At 41.7% G+C, this 17,827-nt stretch overlaps 1 protein-coding gene across 1 annotated transcript in view; it reads right to left on the bottom strand.

The window, feature by feature from the left end:
• Positions 1-17,827, bottom strand: part of ATG3 (autophagy 3 (APG3)) — a 151,715-nt gene that overhangs the window by 75,178 nt on the left and 58,710 nt on the right. Inside the window, exon 6 of the mRNA XM_089416693.1 lies at positions 13,610-13,661. Coding sequence (XP_089272819.1) covers positions 13,610-13,661 — 52 coding nt within the window. The remainder of the gene's footprint in view (positions 1-13,609; positions 13,662-17,827) is intronic.

Below are 17,827 nucleotides of genomic sequence, written 5' to 3'. Positions count from 1 at the left end.
CCACTTATAAAGTCACCTTTAAATTAGAATGTAACTTTACCACTTATAAAGTCACTTTTAAATTAAATTGACTTTACCACTTATAGAGTCACTTTAGGAAAAAAGTAAAAAATAAATTTGGACACTTCCCTAGGTCAAAGATCAAAGCCTTAGGGAACCACTTGTCCTCTAGTACCCAAATTTTAACACTAGTTCTTCGCATGTGTGAGAGAAATGGATAGAGAAACTTTAGATTTCGGTTCTTCTTGATTTCTTCTAGCCTTCTTTTGTTCTTCTCTCTTCTTTCTTGCTTATAGATCGAACGTGCTTGGATGATCTCTCAAATGAGGTCGAGTGTCTTCTTATATATAGGTTTTCCTTGGAGTACGAACTACCCTATTGAGGCTGACTTCTTCTCTTGCAAACCGACTTGTTCTCTTGGAGGGACTTTTGACATAATTTTGACTCAATTAAATTCTTTTGACTTGATACAAAATGCCCAATAGGGTCTATACATATAACAATGACTTTTTTTACTCCTTGACTCCTAGAAAAACACAATGGGTGCTTGACCTACAAATAAACCCTTAAATTTGGCAACTAGGGCCAAACTCCACCTTGGACAGTTCATATGATGCAGCTGATATTTTTAGTGGATTCCTCTTTCCAAGAGGTGTAGGAATGATCTAAAGATCATCTCATTCTGACATGTACAAATGGAATTATGAATTTATTTTGTTTATGGACAAATTGTCAAGGTCGGCCAACAATCTAATGTAGGCTCAAAAGCCCAAAAGACGCGTCTATTCATCCTCAACATTACATATAAATAGACGATGCATCTACCTCATTTGGACATCATTCATTCTCACACGTATCTCTCTCTCCTCATCTGATTGGGTCATACAACTTCAGGGCAACCATCACTCTCTCCACATGTACGAAGGACAGACTGTGTTTTCTGTTTTGGGTGTTGACCAAATTGCAAGAAGGGTTTGACCAGTGTTGACTGAGATGCAGTTGACCAATTTTGACCGCGATTTTTTGGGGAATTTTCAGTTTGGGCAAGCCGCATTTCTAGGCACAAAAATCGAGGCAAACAGAGTTGCTTGACCAGCGTTGACCACAGGGAATTGACCGCAAGTTTGACCTCTGTGTTGACCAAGTTTCACTGTCATTTTTGGGACTGTTTTGCACTGATTCAGATCACTGTTAGAGGCCAAGTTGACTAGGTTTGATCGCGCTGATTTGAAGGAGAAATTATGCCATGTTGACCAACGTTGACTTTCTAGTTAGGGTTTCTTGTGGTTGTTGTTTCACTGGACAGATTTGACTTTGATTGGGCAAGTGAATTTTGTATATTGTACTCTCTCTCTCTGTTGAACTTTTAAAGAATAATAAGAAGAATTGATCAAAGTGTTTCCCCACATTGGGGTTTGTCCCTGGCATGCGCCACATCTTGTGTCCTCTTCTCTTGACTTGTCTTCCACTGTTTTTATCTATGTTCTATCTGCATTTATTGTCATGATAATGTGATTGCTATTCTGGAAATTGATATTGGACTAATAAGAAAATTGAAGTAAATTGCTCTTAAGCATAGAACATACCATTGTTATCTAAAATTAACATGGTATCAGAGTTGAGGTGAAGACAAAGCCCAAGCAAGAGTGAAAAGAGCAATCACTGAGATTTGTTGGACAAGGACAAGAGTCAATGGCCTTCGCATCTTACTTCAAGCTTGATGACAAGCTCAATGATAAGTCTAATTATCATGCATGGAAGATGTCTCTTGATTTGACTTTGGAAGAGCAAGATGTTATGGACTATGTGCAGGGAAAGATTTATGAACCTCCTTCAAATGCACCGGCTGCCACGAAGACAAAGTACAAGAAGGGTGAAGTCAAAGCAAAGAAGATTATCAGGGATTCTATTAGCAAGCATTTGGTTGCATACATCTTCGATTTGAACACATCTAAGGAAATGTATGACAGGTTGGTTGGCATGTTCAAAGCTAGTAATGCAAACCAAGTTCTCTTTCTCAAGAACAAATTGAAGGAAATCTTCAATCCTACTTCATGAGGATTACTGAGATCAAAAATGATCTTCTTTGATTGGAGAATCTATTGTTGATAGGGATCTCATTCTCATTGCCCTTAGAGGACTTCGGGAATGGCATATGTTCAACACTTCTATTCTCAACAATGACAGGATTCTAGGTTTTGAAGAATTGCTGACCAGATGTTCTCAAGAAGATACAAGGATGATGGAAATGGATATACCTTCAAATAGGAATGAACCTACTGCATTCTCTGCTCATGCTAAAAAGAAGAACAATGCAAGTTCAAAGAAGCAATGTCAACGCTAAGATTCAAAAATGGAAGAAAGGGAAGATGCTTCATTTGTAACAAGTTTGGCCACTATGCTATGGAGTGTCCTAATAGAAGGGATACACCTCATGATGATGACAACCACAACAACAACAATTTCAGGGGCAACAACAATCAAAGGAATGGCAAGATTAACAACAAAGGAAAAAGGAATGCTCCCGCTACTCAACATGGAAATGGTCGCCCTCCCAAAAGATCAAGAAACTCCAGGTACAATGAATATAATGTTGTTGATAACAAGCAAAAAGAATTTTATCTTCCTCCGGATACTTTGGAAATTGCTTGATTGATAGTGGTGCCTCAAGGCACTTCACTAGGTATAAGGAATCTTTTTCAAATCTAATTGAAAAGGATACAAATTTGGAAATTATCCTTGGAGACAATGCCACCTATCCCATGAAGGGAGTTGGGAATGTTACTCTTCAATTGAATCAAGGTAACACCATTCATCTACAAGAAGTACTATATGTACCAGATCTAAAGAAGAACTTGGTATCTATCTCGGCGATGGAAGACAAAGGATTCAAGGTCGCATTCTTTGATGGAAAGGTACGTGTTTGGAAAAGAAATTTCAAAGAAGCATTTACTCTTGGATTCAGGGTTGGCAGCCTATATCAAGTTGGAGGAAGTCCACTAGGAGCCATGTCTTGCGATACATCTCTTCAATACGAATTACGGCACCGAAGGTTTGCTCATCTTCATTATAAAGCCCTACCCAATGCGAGGAAGATGGTAACATGTATGCCCGAATTTAAAGTAGAACATGAAGGTGTTTGTCAGGGATGTGCCGAAGCAAAACATACCACGGGACCATTCCCCTCAAGTAATAGCAAGACTACCGACATATTGCAATTGGTTCATTCTGATCTATCTGGTATGATGCTCGTGACATCTTTGGGAGGATATTTATATTATGCTATCTTTGTGGATGATTTCTCTCGCAAAACTTGGATATATTTCTTGAAGAAGAAGGACGAAGTATTCTCATGGTTCCATTCTTTCAAAGCCTTGGTCGAAAATCAAATCGGGAAGAAGATCAAAATATTGAGGACCGATAATGGAACCGAATATGAATCAAATGAGTTCAATGACTATTGTAGAGAAGCTAACATTAAGAGGGAGACTACTACCGCATATACTCCTGAGCAAAATGGTGTTGCTGAAAGGAAGAATCATTCTATTATAGAAGCCACTCGTGCCATGCTTCATGATCAAAGCCTTCTAAAGTTCTTATGGCCGAAAGCTGCCAACACTGTCCTGTACGTTCAAAATAGATGCCCTCATTAAGTGTTGGACTCCAAAACTCCCGAAGAAGTTTTCACCAGTAAGAAACCTGATGTTTCTCACTTTAGAATTTTTGGTAGCCCATATATTTTCATGTGACGAAAGAAAAGAGAAGCAAATTGGATGCATCTAGGAAGAAAGGAACATTTATGGGCTACATTGAAACTCTAAGGCATATAGAATCTATGTGTCTGGTCAAAGAGAAGTGGAGATAAGACATGATGTCACCTTCGATGAAGATGTTGCCCTTGGGAAGATCAGTAACCTTCCTATTCCAAGGAAGGACAAAGAAGCAGATTCAGGAAAACGAGGAGAACCGCAGGATGAGCCGATGCCGATGCTGAAGGACAAATGGATCCCATTGATCCGCCTCCTCATGAGCCCTCCTCCAAGAAAAGGAGACCCTCATGGCTTACGGAAACTCTCGAAGATGTCAAGAGACATGTTGCACCAAGAAGGGCATTTCGTGAAAGTAAGAAGCCGAATAGGTACCAAGGGTACTTAACTGCCATGAGCACCATTGTTCAATCTAAGCCTTGCACATTCGAAGAAGCTGTGAAGCACCAAGTTTGGAATGATACTATGAATGAAGAGTATGAGTCGATTAAGAAGAATGATGTCTGGGATGTGGTCCCTAGTCCCAAGGACAAATCTGTTGTCACCTCAAAATGGCTCTACAAGATCAAGCATGCAGCTGATGGAAGTGCTAAAAAGTTCAAGGCTAGATTTGTTGCTCTAGGCTTCTCTCAAAAGGAAGGTGTGTACTACGATGAGATATTTGCACCTGTTGCCTGATATACCACCATTCGTTCCATTATACCCCTTGCTGCCTCGCAAGGATGGAATCTACACTAGATGGATGTCAAGACCGCCTTCTTACATGGTTCAATTAAGGAGGAAGTCTATATAGAACAACCCGAGGGGTTCAAAGTTCAAGATTGTCAGACACATGTATGCAGGTTGAAGAAAGCCCTCTATGGATTGAAGCAAGCTCCCCGAGCTTGGTATGAGAGGATCAACAGCTATCTGATGAAGTTGGGATTTACAAGAAGTGAAGTTGATCCGAACCTTTACTTTAAGGTTGAGAATGATAGACCTCTCATCTTGGTACTTTATGTGGACAATCTCTTTCTGACAAGTGCAGACCCTCTTATTCATCAATGTAAGAAGGAGTTGGCTTCCGAATTCCAGATGAAAGACCTAGGACTGATGCATTATTTCCTAGGGTTGGAGGTCTGGCAAAAGCTAGGTGAGATTTTCCTTTCTCAAGGAAAATACATTGTGAAACTACTTGAAATATTTGGGATGGTGGACAACAAGTCTGTGACTACTCCGATGGAACTTGACTTCAAGAAGTTATGCGAAAGTGTTGTTGGGCCCGATTTGGGAAATCTTTATAAGTATCGTCAACTCATGGGGGCCCTCATGTTCTTGGTGAACTCCCATCCGGACATATGTTTTGCAATGAATACACTAATTCAGTTTATGGTGAATACACTGATTCCCCTGTGATACCCCATGTTGATATATGCATAGGATGAGTGGTTCACCTTATCCTATGGCATATGAGCAGGATGAGGGGTTCACCTTCTCCTGCTGGCACATTCTACCCATGCAGTCCAGGACTCATGGGAAATACCTCTCATCTGGCCAATGAGTAGGGAAATGAGGATAGGGACCATAGTACTACCGATGGACGCATCATGTACTACCGTACTCCCTATGCTAGGATGTTTGATATTGATCTGGGATCAATAAAGACTGACTTTGGTTCAGTGGACAGTAGTATGATACACTCTCGATTATTGGAGACTAACTTCCGGTCAATGGAGAATGGTATGATACATTCTCGATCATTTCTTCTTCATTATTTCTTCATGGTTCAGCAGAGTAGAGCAGGATCAGGGATGGTACAGATTGTCAGATGGTTTGGCAAGTGGAGTTCTTCCTAGTTGAGAGGGAGTGTTAAATTTGGCAACTAGGGCCAAACTCCACCTTGGACAGCTCATATGATGCAGCTGATATTTTTATTGGATTCCTCTTTCCAAGAGGTGTAGGATTGATCTAAAGATCATCTCATTCTGACATGTACAAATGGAATTATGAATTTATTTTGTTTATGGACAAATTGTCAAGGTCGGCCAACAATCTAATGTAGGCTCAGAAGCCCAAAAGACACGTCTATTCATCCTCAACATTGCATATAAATAGAAGGTGCATCTACCTCATTTGGACATCATTCATTCTCACACATATCTCTCTCTCCTCATCTGATTGGGTCGTACAACTTCAGGGCAACCTTCTCTCTCTCCACACGTGCGAAGGACAGATTGTGTTTTCTGTTTTGGGCATTGACCGAATTGCAGGAAGGGTTTGACCAATGTTGACCAAGCTACAGTTGACCGAGTTTGATTGCGTTTTTCTTGGGGAATTTTCTGTTTGGTCAGGCCACATTTCTGGGCACAAAAATCAAAGCAAACAGAGTTGTTTGACCAACCTTGACCGCAGGGAATTGACCGCAAGTTTGAACTTTGCGTTGACGGGGTTTGACTGTCATTTTCAGGACTGTTTTGGGTTGATTCGGATGACTGTTGGAGGCCGAGTTGACTGGGTTTGACCGAGCTGATTTGAAGGAGTAATTTTGCCCTGTTGACTAGTGTTGACTTTCTGGCTAGGGCTTCCTGTGGCTGTTGTTTTACTAGACAAATTTGACTTTGATTGGGCAAGTGAATTTTGTATATTGTACTCTCTCTCTTTGTTGAACTTTTGAAGAATAATAAGAAGAATTGATCAAAGGGTTTCCCCACATTGGGGTTTGTCCCTGGCATGCGCCACATCTTGTGTCCTCTTGTCTTGGCTTGTCTTCTACTGTTTTTATTTATGTTCTATTTGCATTTACTGCCATGTTAATGTGATTGCTAATCTAGAAATTCATATTCGGCTAATAAGAAAATTGAAGTAAATTGCTCTTAAGCATAGAACATACCATTGTTATCTAAAATTAATGTAAACTAACCTTAAGCATGAAACCCATGTTATAAAATAGCAATAATAAATTTTCTCTCTTTTACATCAAATACATAAAATCAATATTACAAGAGAAGATATTATGAAGACCAAACCTAGTTACAAATTTCAACATAATAGCTTGGATCCCTGGAGGCTGTCAGTTGAGATGAAATCTCTAGAGCCCTATAACAGCTTGGGTCCCTGGAGGCTCAGAGTTGAAACTTGAGATAGTAGACTTTGGAGCCCTGAACAGCTTGGGACGAGGCCAATCCTAAAGCAACATCAAAGGAAGACTTGATTGAAGACCTCTGGTCACTGCATTACTATCACAGTGAATTATAGACTCCCTGGAGGGGAGTGAATCACTGTGTGTGTGCACTTGGGGGTGAGACAAAAAGCCTTTGGACTCCCCATGTTGAAGAAGTTGGTCGTGGTCGGCTGGTGGGATTGAGGAAGAGGTCCTTTGGGGTTCCCTGTTTCAGTTGGCAGCTAGTGTTTGATTCCCTTAAGCAAGCACCCCCTCAGACTTTGGAATCTGGCTCGGTGGTGATAGTTGCAAGTAAGTGTGGTCGCAGGTATCTATGGTTGGTGGAGAGTCCTTGTCCAAGACTCAATTGCCCTGCAACTTTAAAGATAAGTAGTCTCCTATACTTGTTTAAATGTTCATGAATTTGTGTTGCATTTGACTGAAATGGCACTGCATCTCTGGATAAAAATGGAGATTATCAATGTATGAGCATGTGGTCACACCTTTGTGAGGAGATGGCACTAATGGATATGTTAAATATATCTTTGTGTATTGCTTCTCTGAAATGAATGATATTGTTAAATAAACTAAATGAATGTGTGTCTTTGAGCTGGAAATGAAGTACTTTGTGAATTGCTTGCCGGCGTTGATCATAGAATATATGATGCACAAAATGTGTAATGAACCACATGATAACAAGTGTTATGCAACATCCCTTAATTGGAAACCTGTTTTGTAGTGAATGCTTTACAACTAATGTTAACAGCATAGTCATAAATAACCCAAAGATATTATGAAAATGCTACAAGCAGTGGAACGATCCATAAGGACTTAGATTTAAAGCCTAAAAATAGTGGGCTTGAAGCCCTTTTTTATTAGCAAGAAATGGTTACATGGGAGATCGTCGCTTAGAAAGATCTTTGTTTACATAACAATGATTGTTCTCCTAAATTACAAGCCTATGATCCTACATAACATGCATTGAATTAACTGATGGATTTGTCCCTTGTAGCCCCATTCAAGCCCCGTGCTCCTTAAGTGGATTTTCAGCCATGCGTTATCAGCAGCCTAGATGTCTTCCGCTAGCTTCATAGCGCCATAGAGTTGCTTTCAAGCCTACTTTGGAGCCTTGAATCCTTGGCATGTGGCAACAGAGGTATCGGCTCTTTGAGAATTCGTTATGAACCTCTGATAGGACAGGGATGCAGGAGCGCTTATGCCAACCTGCATGGAACTCCCTGTTTGACACAAGGAAATGTTAGTTGGCCAGGAACTCGTTGGAGAGGTCCTCGCCTAAGCTCAGGAGAGGTAGCACCGCAGGGTGCATTCGCAAGCCACTTTAGCCATCACCGCAGCCAAGCGTCGATGATGATCTTGATATCTACCAAACATGTGTGGCAGAACCCTGGTCGGATTGACCAGCATGAAGCGATCGATGAGGAGTTGAAGCAAAATCTCTCTGATCTCGTCGAAATCTATGTCGAGCTCATCACTCCAAGCTTGACAGGGTCCCCCTGGTTGAGCCAAGGCAGAATCGAGTGAAAGCTTTTTGCAGCATAGAAAGAACCCAATTTTTGCCTTATAAGCAAAAACTCAAGCAACCTTATCGATTCACTACGCAGAACCCTAGTCGTGGAGGCTTTCCATTAGTGCAACCTAATCCCCCTCTGCCACGATTGGATGAAGTTACAATGACATGGCTCGGAAGGTTTACCTCAGAAGATTGTGTTGAGTAGCGAGGAGGACAACCAGGATGACGTCAGCCGGGATGAGTTAGTTGACACGCCAGCCCGACAATCCTGCGATTAGTCAAAGGTGGACCCCCTGACATGTCAACCCGCTACAATGAACCTGGAGGCATAAGGGAGGATGTGATGGAAAGCGTCGGGATAAAACGAGCGAGATGACGTGGCGGAGACACCATGTGCACCAAACCGAAGCGGGAGCGTGTGAGGGAGCGACCCCACCCAGGTTATTTAAAAGGAGCAGTAGACAGAGGCGCCGACATAAGGCGTCAGGATGATGCAGGCAAGATGACGTGTGCCTAGTTGTCATGCAATTGGCCAGAAGGGTGACCCACTGCCCATGTGGCCCAGAAGTTTAGCCCGAAAGAATAAATGGATGCACACTAGGAAGTGTCGGGAACATAAGGGCGGGATGACAACACCCCGAAGGAACACTGGGGCAGAAGAATCAAATGCATCGGACAAGGCATTGCAAGTTGATGTAAGGTGGGCATGTGGCAGGGCCCACATTATTGTAGTAGTGTTATTGGTCGGGAACTAGTCCACTTGTAAAGTCAGCCCGATGGGTTCACCCCTGAACATTCGCAAGCAATGGCATAATGCAACGACAGGGCTGTCGTTAGATCATAATGGAACCACTTGGGCCAATCAAAAATGGTATCTCATGGAGGTGAGACCCACCAGTCCATGTAGGGTTGGAGGTCTCACCACGGAATTTTAAAAGGAGTAGTCAAATGTAAGCATCGGGAGGAGACATGCAAGATGACATAAGTCATGTCGCACTGGCAGAGCATGTACTCGATTGGTGGAGAGGGGGTCCCACCAACTAGATAAGCCCGACGCTATGACCCCGGAAAAATAAAGAGGTGCGACAAAGGAGGTGTCAGGATGAAAGAATCGGGATGACGTGGGATAGGTTGTGTTAGCAGTCAAGGGTGGAACAGGAGAGGAGGTCATACGGCCCCACTTCATACGTGAACCCAGTAGTAAGGCGTGAACCCAGTAGTAAGGCCCCGACGATTAACAAAGGAGCATGCCAAGAATCGCCAGCATGGAAGGAACAAGATTATGTGTTCCTAGACATCATCCCGGAGGTATAAGGACTCAGTAGGGCTAGGATGAAGGCCTCGAGACGATGTGTTTAATTCATGACCATTGGATTTAGTCAGATTCAATGAAGAGCTCTGGGCAAGTAAGCAGTGAAGGTTGACTCTCATTGGTCCAAGAGCCTGAATTCCATGCAGGCCAACGATGGACTTGTTGAAGGAAATGTAACTAGGTTCAGTCTTCATAAATGTACTTTTGATATTTGTACTTATTCAAGAAAATAAATATTATTTTTATAATATATATCAATGAGTTTCTTGCTCATTGAAATAGGTCTAGCACATGTTAAGTGTTATAGGTGAGTCAAATAGTCAAAAGGAAATGTTGAAGGCCTTAAGGGCATGTTACACCATGTATGATTATGTATTAGGGTCAAGAGAATACCTCCAAGCAAAGTCAAGTCTCCTCCTATGCAAAGGCACCATCAAAGAAGCTCCTTCAATCATGTTACACCACCAAAGAAACCATATGAAGTTTGCATAACAAGTCGGCCTACAAACAGTTAACATGTCGGCATTCTAGTCGGCCTAAAAGGAGGGACAGTCCTCTATAAATACTAAATAGAGGTTGTCCACTTCATTACAATGCCAATCAAGAGCTCTGAAATCTGAGTAGAGAAGAAGCTAAGAAAAGGATGAAGAAGAGGTCTTCTAGGGCAGCGAAGGAAGAGAGAGAGAAGTCAAGGTGGAAAGGACTGTTTTTCTAGGGTTAACACAACCCCATGTGCGAAAAAGGAAGGGCTTGCCTGTGGTCATAACAGCAGAAATCCACAGTGACATATCTCTCTATTTTGGGCAAGCAAATAAGGCCTATAAAGCCTCTCACTCAAGCGAAGAAGGAACTCTCTCAAGTGAAGACGGAAGAGGTCAACATCACAAGGAAAACATTGACACGTGCAAAGGTAAGAAGCTTGTCTCTGCTGTCATAACAGCCCTCCCATTACAGTCATACAAGTCCATTGGTTGGTGAAGAGAAGGAAGGGACCATCATAAGGAAAGGATCTCATCAAGGTATCTCTTCTAGAGCAAGTGCAACAAGTTCTATCAACAATTGCGAGAAGAACGAAGTGCCAGAAGAAGGAAAAGTGTAGGAATGAGGACGTGTCGAAGAAACAAAGTGCCAGAAGGACTTGACTTGTGCTTGGGGTCTAGGGTTGGCATTGATCAATAAGAAGATCCAATAAGAGAAACTTACTAAAGGGTTTTCCTCTTAAGAGAAGAGAGGTTTTGGGCCTGGCAGAGAGCCAACATCTTGTGTTTTAGTTCTTATGTTTTGGTAGAAGTTTGATGAAGTACACACGTGCATTAATAAGAAAAAGAAGAAGATTAAGCTAACAAGAAAAAGTAAAAAGACTCCACAAATTGTTATCAAGTAACGAAGAATCACACTACACCTAATTGCCCTAGATTCTTCAACAGGACTGCCACATGGCAGCCCTATGATGTGGCAGGGCCTAATCTTTGGGAGGCAATATCTCACAATCCGAGGGTCAGGTTGAGGTAAAATTTATATCGTCAGATTTGTCTCGACGATACGAACACAATGGCATTTGGTTATTTTGAGTTTAGTGGAGTTGGAGAAAAATAAAAAAAATTATACCCCATTTTCATAACGGTACTTTGAAGATTGGATTTGCATAGTGACCACTTTCTACTCTAGATATTGGGTAAGGGGTGTCATTACACTAAACATTTTGTGTGAACTCTCATGTTCAACCCTATATTTTTTAATTTATTTTGCACTTCCTCCTCTTCCTTCTTGTAGTTGATTCTATCTTTGGCTAGCATAAACTCACGAGTTTTGACTCCTGTATTCTTACCTTCATCCCATGCAATAATCCCACAAAAATGCTTTCTAAGAAGGGTATAGAAACCTATGTAAGTTTTATGGCAATGGGGGCATATAAATTTTGTGGTTCCACCCCTTTCCCTCCTCCAAACCTTGTCACATACTTTCAAAAGAGTGTTGAGATCTCTTTGGGTTTATGTCCATTTACATCATCACTACCATTTTCATTATTGTCATCCCCTACCATTTCTTGCTCCTCCCCATCGTATGTGTTGTCTACTTCTATTGCCACCTCATTATCATTGGTATTTTGATGTCCTCCCAACGCCAAAGTGGAACCAAGGATATACCACATTGACATACCCATCAAGCTTGTTAAAACTTGAGAATAACTTTTTTCCTGCAACAAAATGATGGAGAGGGAGAATGGAAAACAGTAGGGCATTCAAGTAGTCAACATAGCATAATATACTAGTTTACAACATGTGATTATTGTAGGTTTCTTATAATGGCATTGGCCTACACATGTGTTGTTAGTGTCCTGTACCTCTCATATATATATATATATAGAGAGAGAGAGAGAGAGTCTTTTCATAACATAATATCATAGCACATTAATATAATATAATATCATAGAGAGAGGGAGAGAGCACTAATCTTCCTCTCTCTTGGATATTCTTACGTATTTGGACTCTCTCTCTCTCTCTCTCACATAGCTGCTAGGGTTTCTTGATCTTGTTGAAGCACCATGAAGTCTAGATTTAGGGTTTCATTGCTTAGAAAGTTAGAGATTGGGGTTGTATGGCAAAACCCAAGGCTGTATTTGGAGAAGTGAAAAAGAAGAGGAGACATATTTCCTTGGAGGACTTGCCTGAGTGATTCATGCTTGTCGGATCTCCTTGGTTGGGCTAGGGTCTTTTTGGTTTTTCCAAGGTAGGGTTTTGGAAAGCTAGTGGACTGTACCAGTCATGTGATAAGTCTATGGTATTTACATGAGATTCATCTTATGTGTATTAATGAAGTTTCCAGCAATCCAATACCTGCGTAACTTGCAGATTTGATTTTTAGACATCTTTGTTCTTCATGGTTTGTAATCTCCAGCAACATATGTCTTGCTGATTTGAAATAAGTTGAGGGTGATTATGTTAAGTGATTTAACATTGTATTGAGGAAGATAAATGATGTTTTGCTGCTGTATTTACAGTTCTAAATGAGTCTTTTCAGGTTTGGTTTATGCATGATAAGATTGCTCTAAAATGCTGAAACTTATCAAAAACTTTGGCATATTTTCACTTGGATTGCTTAGATGTTTGGGTTGCTAAGCATTGAAATATTGTCCACTGCTGCTGCTGTTTTAATTATATTTCATAACAGCTATAAGATTGAAAATTCACAGGGTTAAGATTGAAAATTCACAGGGTTAAGATCCGGAGTACCACTAAGATAGAGGTGAAACTTTTGTTTTCCATTATTTGCCATTGGCCCAGAAATATCCACAAATGTGACTGTAGAGTTTTACTTGTAAGTTGTAACATTGTAGGTAAATAGTTATTTTAAATGAGCTAACAGATGGTAGACATAATTATCAAAACGATCACAAAGGCAATGAATAGGGAGAGGAAATTAGCTGAATGGGAAGAGCTACACCTTTGTTCAAGACCCACACAGAACATGTCCTGGCAAATATGTATTAACAATGACAACAACCATTCATTGCATATTTTTCTGAATCTACTTTAACCAACTATGCAAGAAACGGAGTTAAATATTATGTCTGCAGATGACTAAAATAGGTCATGGAACTGTAGAATTTTACTTGTAGATAATCAGTTATCTTAAAATAATCAATAGACATTAGAAATAATAATCTGAAAGACGATAAAAATATATAGTATTAATTTTCCTAGAGAGTAATCACAAAGGCAATGAACAGGCAGTTGAAGACCCACGTTGAAAATATCCTCCAAAATTAGTTTTACCAATAACAATAACCATTCCTGGAATGTATCTTTGCATCAAGTTTAACCAACAAAGTAAAAACAAGGACGAAAATTCCCTCTCACCTCATCATAACCTGTAAGCCATACTCGAGGAGTCTGATAATATTTGTCATACCTGCATGCAAAGAATGAGCATACAGATAAGATAATACATCAGATTGTTCCATACCCAGTCTCCAACTTCTAAAATGTTTCAGAAAAGGAACTTTACAAGCATCAACTAAATACTTATGATTTCAACCAGACATCAGCTAATAGAAAGTACCCTAGATAATTCCCTTCCAACAGTGGTCCATAATTACATTCAAAGGATTAAACAGCATCAATTAAATGGAATCTCAGCAATGATATATCTCTCTTGTGTGTAAGAGTATATTACCATGTGCAGTTACAACTGTGGTATCTGAAGTCACAATTTATCATTGTCAAGAACAAAAGAAATAAGCAACGACACAAGAAATATCATTCTTGAATGGTACCAAAGTATCAATTGGAACCTTTCATGCAAACCACAGGAATCGATTTCTTACATTGGAAGTATAAATGTTTTGCATTAAGAAAAACTATTAAAGCAAAATCATACAGCAAAAGCCTTGATTGACAATAATCATAGGTATAGATTGAAAAGTTCCACTTCAAAGCATTAATAAAGAAAATAGCCACGGTGAACTTAATCAAGGGGCTTACGGACAAATTAAAAAACAGTGAAACAACAGTGCAATGGTGTAATATTCCTAGTAGAAATTTTACAATGATAACAAAGACATGCACAAATAAATAACACAGAAAATTTCATAAATGCATACACGTGAACCAGAAATTTCTGCAAATATCCTAACTGGCCAAATTTTATTAATAATATCTGTTGTGGTACAAATTATTTGGAGAAATTGCACCTGGGCTTGCACAAGGCAAGCTACAAGCACCAAGTGATGAGTACAAGAAAGCCAAACGGCTGCAATAATCAACACCTCCAGAAAAATGTGTTACTGCTCCAAAACTGCACCACTGCCTGACTTCGTCCCCTAATTTGCCCACTCTAGAGTGCCCAGAAAATTCTATAAAATTAGGAGAGTGTTCCTTGCCCAAAACCCAGAAAAACCCAAAAAAGTTTCCCTTAGTTCCAACTTTCGAAACTTGACCCTTCACAGCTTGGCCTTCCACCAAATTCGAATTTTATTACTGTGGCTACTCCTGTCAATCTCTTCTCTCCAAACTCTAGCAATCCTCTTCAAATTGCCCTTCCAATGATTTCCTAGCACCCCAGCTCCAAACTCCCATGGATGATGTTGCCCCAAAAGAGTCTCACGTCAATGACTACACAGTCATGGAGGAGATGATGCAGTCCTATGTATGATAAAGTGAGAGCTGCGTGTAGGTTGGTCCTCTTGGCTGTAGCTTCCCTCCACACTCATGAAAATGATCAAAGAACACTCATGTAGCTTCTTCGGTCAATTCCCCAACAACCCAGCTCCACAAACAACTAGTGAATCCTCCCTCTATGCAGTGGTGGCTCCCAGACTGCGTGCTCTACTCCAGAAATGTGTGGGACCTGTAGTTGATGCCTCTTCCAGTCTCAATGATGAAGGAAAGCCTTCCTAGGGTGGCACTTGAAGTCCACCGAAGAAAGGTTGAGCTTCTCTCCTTGGGAAGCTCTTGTGCTAAACAACACAATATTGGCTCAGCTGAACAGCTAAGGAAAATTCAATTTTCAAATAGACAAAAGACCCTATTGCTCCCTCATTCCTTCCTTTTATAATTTTTGGCCATGCATTCCTTGTGGGTCCCTCCACCAATTCGATTTTCCTCAAGGAATTCGAATTCTTTCTTCCCTAAGTGTGTACTTTATGTGGGCCCCATATTCCACTATCAATTTAATCTTTCATTTTCTCTAATGTTGGTGGCCTCCATCTCTCCAAAAATTAAGTGGGGACTCCCTCCACCCACTTTTCCTAAGTTTACATGCCAAAATATTTCCCAACACCCAATTGCAAAATAGAAATTCATCTTAGCAAAATTAATTTAATTGGGGACATTACAGTCCTCCCCACCAAAAATTGCTTGTCCTCAAGCAATGCCTGAACAAGCACCCTCTCAATCAACTGACCCTAATAGTCTCTGCACACAATACCGAGGTCCCAAATGTACCACTCAACCATCCCTGATCTCTGACTCGTCCTGCCAGGATCCCAAGCCATCCTAATCAGCATGAGGCATCCCTTGCTCCACTTGCTGTCCAACTCAGCATAGGCACCAGACGTCCCCTGCATACCGCCACTAAGTAGAGCATCATGGTAGTATAAAATCCTGATCATCTCCTCGTGAAACTACTCTACTGAATAGTCTCTCTCATGCACTTCAAGAGTAGACCCCTGAAGACGCAATCCAATCCTTGTGGGATGGAATCCTCGCCTGCCTATGCTTCCGTTGATCTCCTCTTGTTGATCACCCTACCACACTAGTGAAGTCTGCCACACCACCAACAAGTCACTAAAACCCAATGAAAGATATGGATGACCTTCCCCTATAGAAATCCACTCACCTCCACGGGTAGTTGAACTACTAATCCCTGCTAGGCCAAAATCACAAACTAGTCCAAAAGGGGTGCCACCATAATGTCGCTACGCCACTCTGATCATGATGGTCTGCCCATCACGCATAAGTTGTATCCCCCTCTCCTGGGACCTGATGGAAAAATATCTATGGAGTCCCAACGCATCTGGCCTAAGAATTCCCACGATGTCACAACCTACCCATCCAAAACACACTCTGATTTGTAGCAGCAACAAGGAAAACCAGTGTTGCCATGGGGCAAAGGCCTCAACGCTCCCCCGCATGTCAAACCGAGTGGGAGTTGGGTCATCCTCGGTCCTGCTCCCGTTCATCATGAAACAAAGTGTCCAATCAACTAGCCAGATCCTTGGATCCCACAGCGAAAATGGTTGTGGCATAGTCCTGACAGTTGTTGGTGCCAACCCATACCACATCTCAAGCCCCTGCGTGCAATCGATATATGGCCTCCTTACATCACGAACCAATCTAGTGCATACGAACCTGCCCTGTGCCGACCATACCACGCAGTGGGATCTATCATCCTACCTCCTGAAAGCGCTCCCCAACACCGCCTGGAGTCTAAACCGCCTGCATGTAAGGTCCACAAACTATTGTGGATGCTCCTGAGACACCTCGGAATGTCTCACCCAAAGGGGGTCATGCCTCTCCCTGAGTGTGGGCTCAAGTGCGGTGCAAGTGTTACCTCTACAGAAGATTGGACTACCCCCAAGCCTGCATCCACCAACCCGCACCTTGCCCATATGCCATAGCTGGAAAGCCTCTCTCCTGATGCACCGTGCCCCATCCAACTGTCTCAGATGAACCTCCTAGGTTATGTTGCTCGCAATGAGAGCATCAAGGAACGGTATCAAAGTCCCCGACATCAGTGTGCAATGCTGGTGAGTGATAAAGGGAAGCTCATAGTCGACCCTATGATCAACTCGCTCTCCAAATTTGAGTGTGCCAAACCCAATGGATTTCTTGATGCCCTCATTAGGAGATCTCTCTGGCGAAAACACCTCAATAATTTGTGTGCAGTAGAGCATAATTGTATGCATCATCATGCTCTGTTGCACACAAATACACACCCCAACACTCCACTACATAGCCCTGAACTCTATGGCACAACTTCATGCACCACTGGATATCAACGCTCAGTGACATGCCACCATGTACCATACGCCATCCCATATGTGTCCATGCATCCACCACTCTGCTAGTACACCCACCACGATGTGATCTACACCTCCTCATCTGCCCAGGTACACCTATGTGGCTCAACTCCTCACATGCAATTGGGACTAATGCTACCATGTCAAACCTTAGTAGCTCTAGTGCCCAATACATTAATGAGAAAGCATTGTCTCCATATGATGCCCTGTCTGATGGCCTGACGATGCCACCTCCTCCTACCAACTCCTGCCAGAGTAGTCTAACCATCCTATGATCCCATGTCAACCCAACATGCCATGACAACTCATGAAATCTGTCTAATCCTCTACCAATCCATCATGTCACTAGTGTTGTCAGGAACTCTGAAGGGGATATGAAAAGGTGTGTGCACCCAACCACCGAGTCCATCACGTAGCTGCTACCATGACCTACCGACTCCACAATGTGATGGAGAATCCCACCTGGATCCCAACAACAATCTGGCCCTCGAGCTCCTCTGGTAATCCACAGCCTCCACTGAGTTGTGGCCATGGATGCATCTAACCTCCTAGCCAG

Source organism: Pinus tabuliformis, chromosome 6, assembly GCF_031772625.1.
Source record: "Pinus tabuliformis cultivar Carrire ecotype Pingquan chromosome 6, CPIR1, whole genome shotgun sequence".
NCBI lineage: Eukaryota > Viridiplantae > Streptophyta > Pinopsida > Pinales > Pinaceae > Pinus > Pinus tabuliformis.
This window is presented reverse-complemented; position numbering and strand designations above follow the sequence as displayed.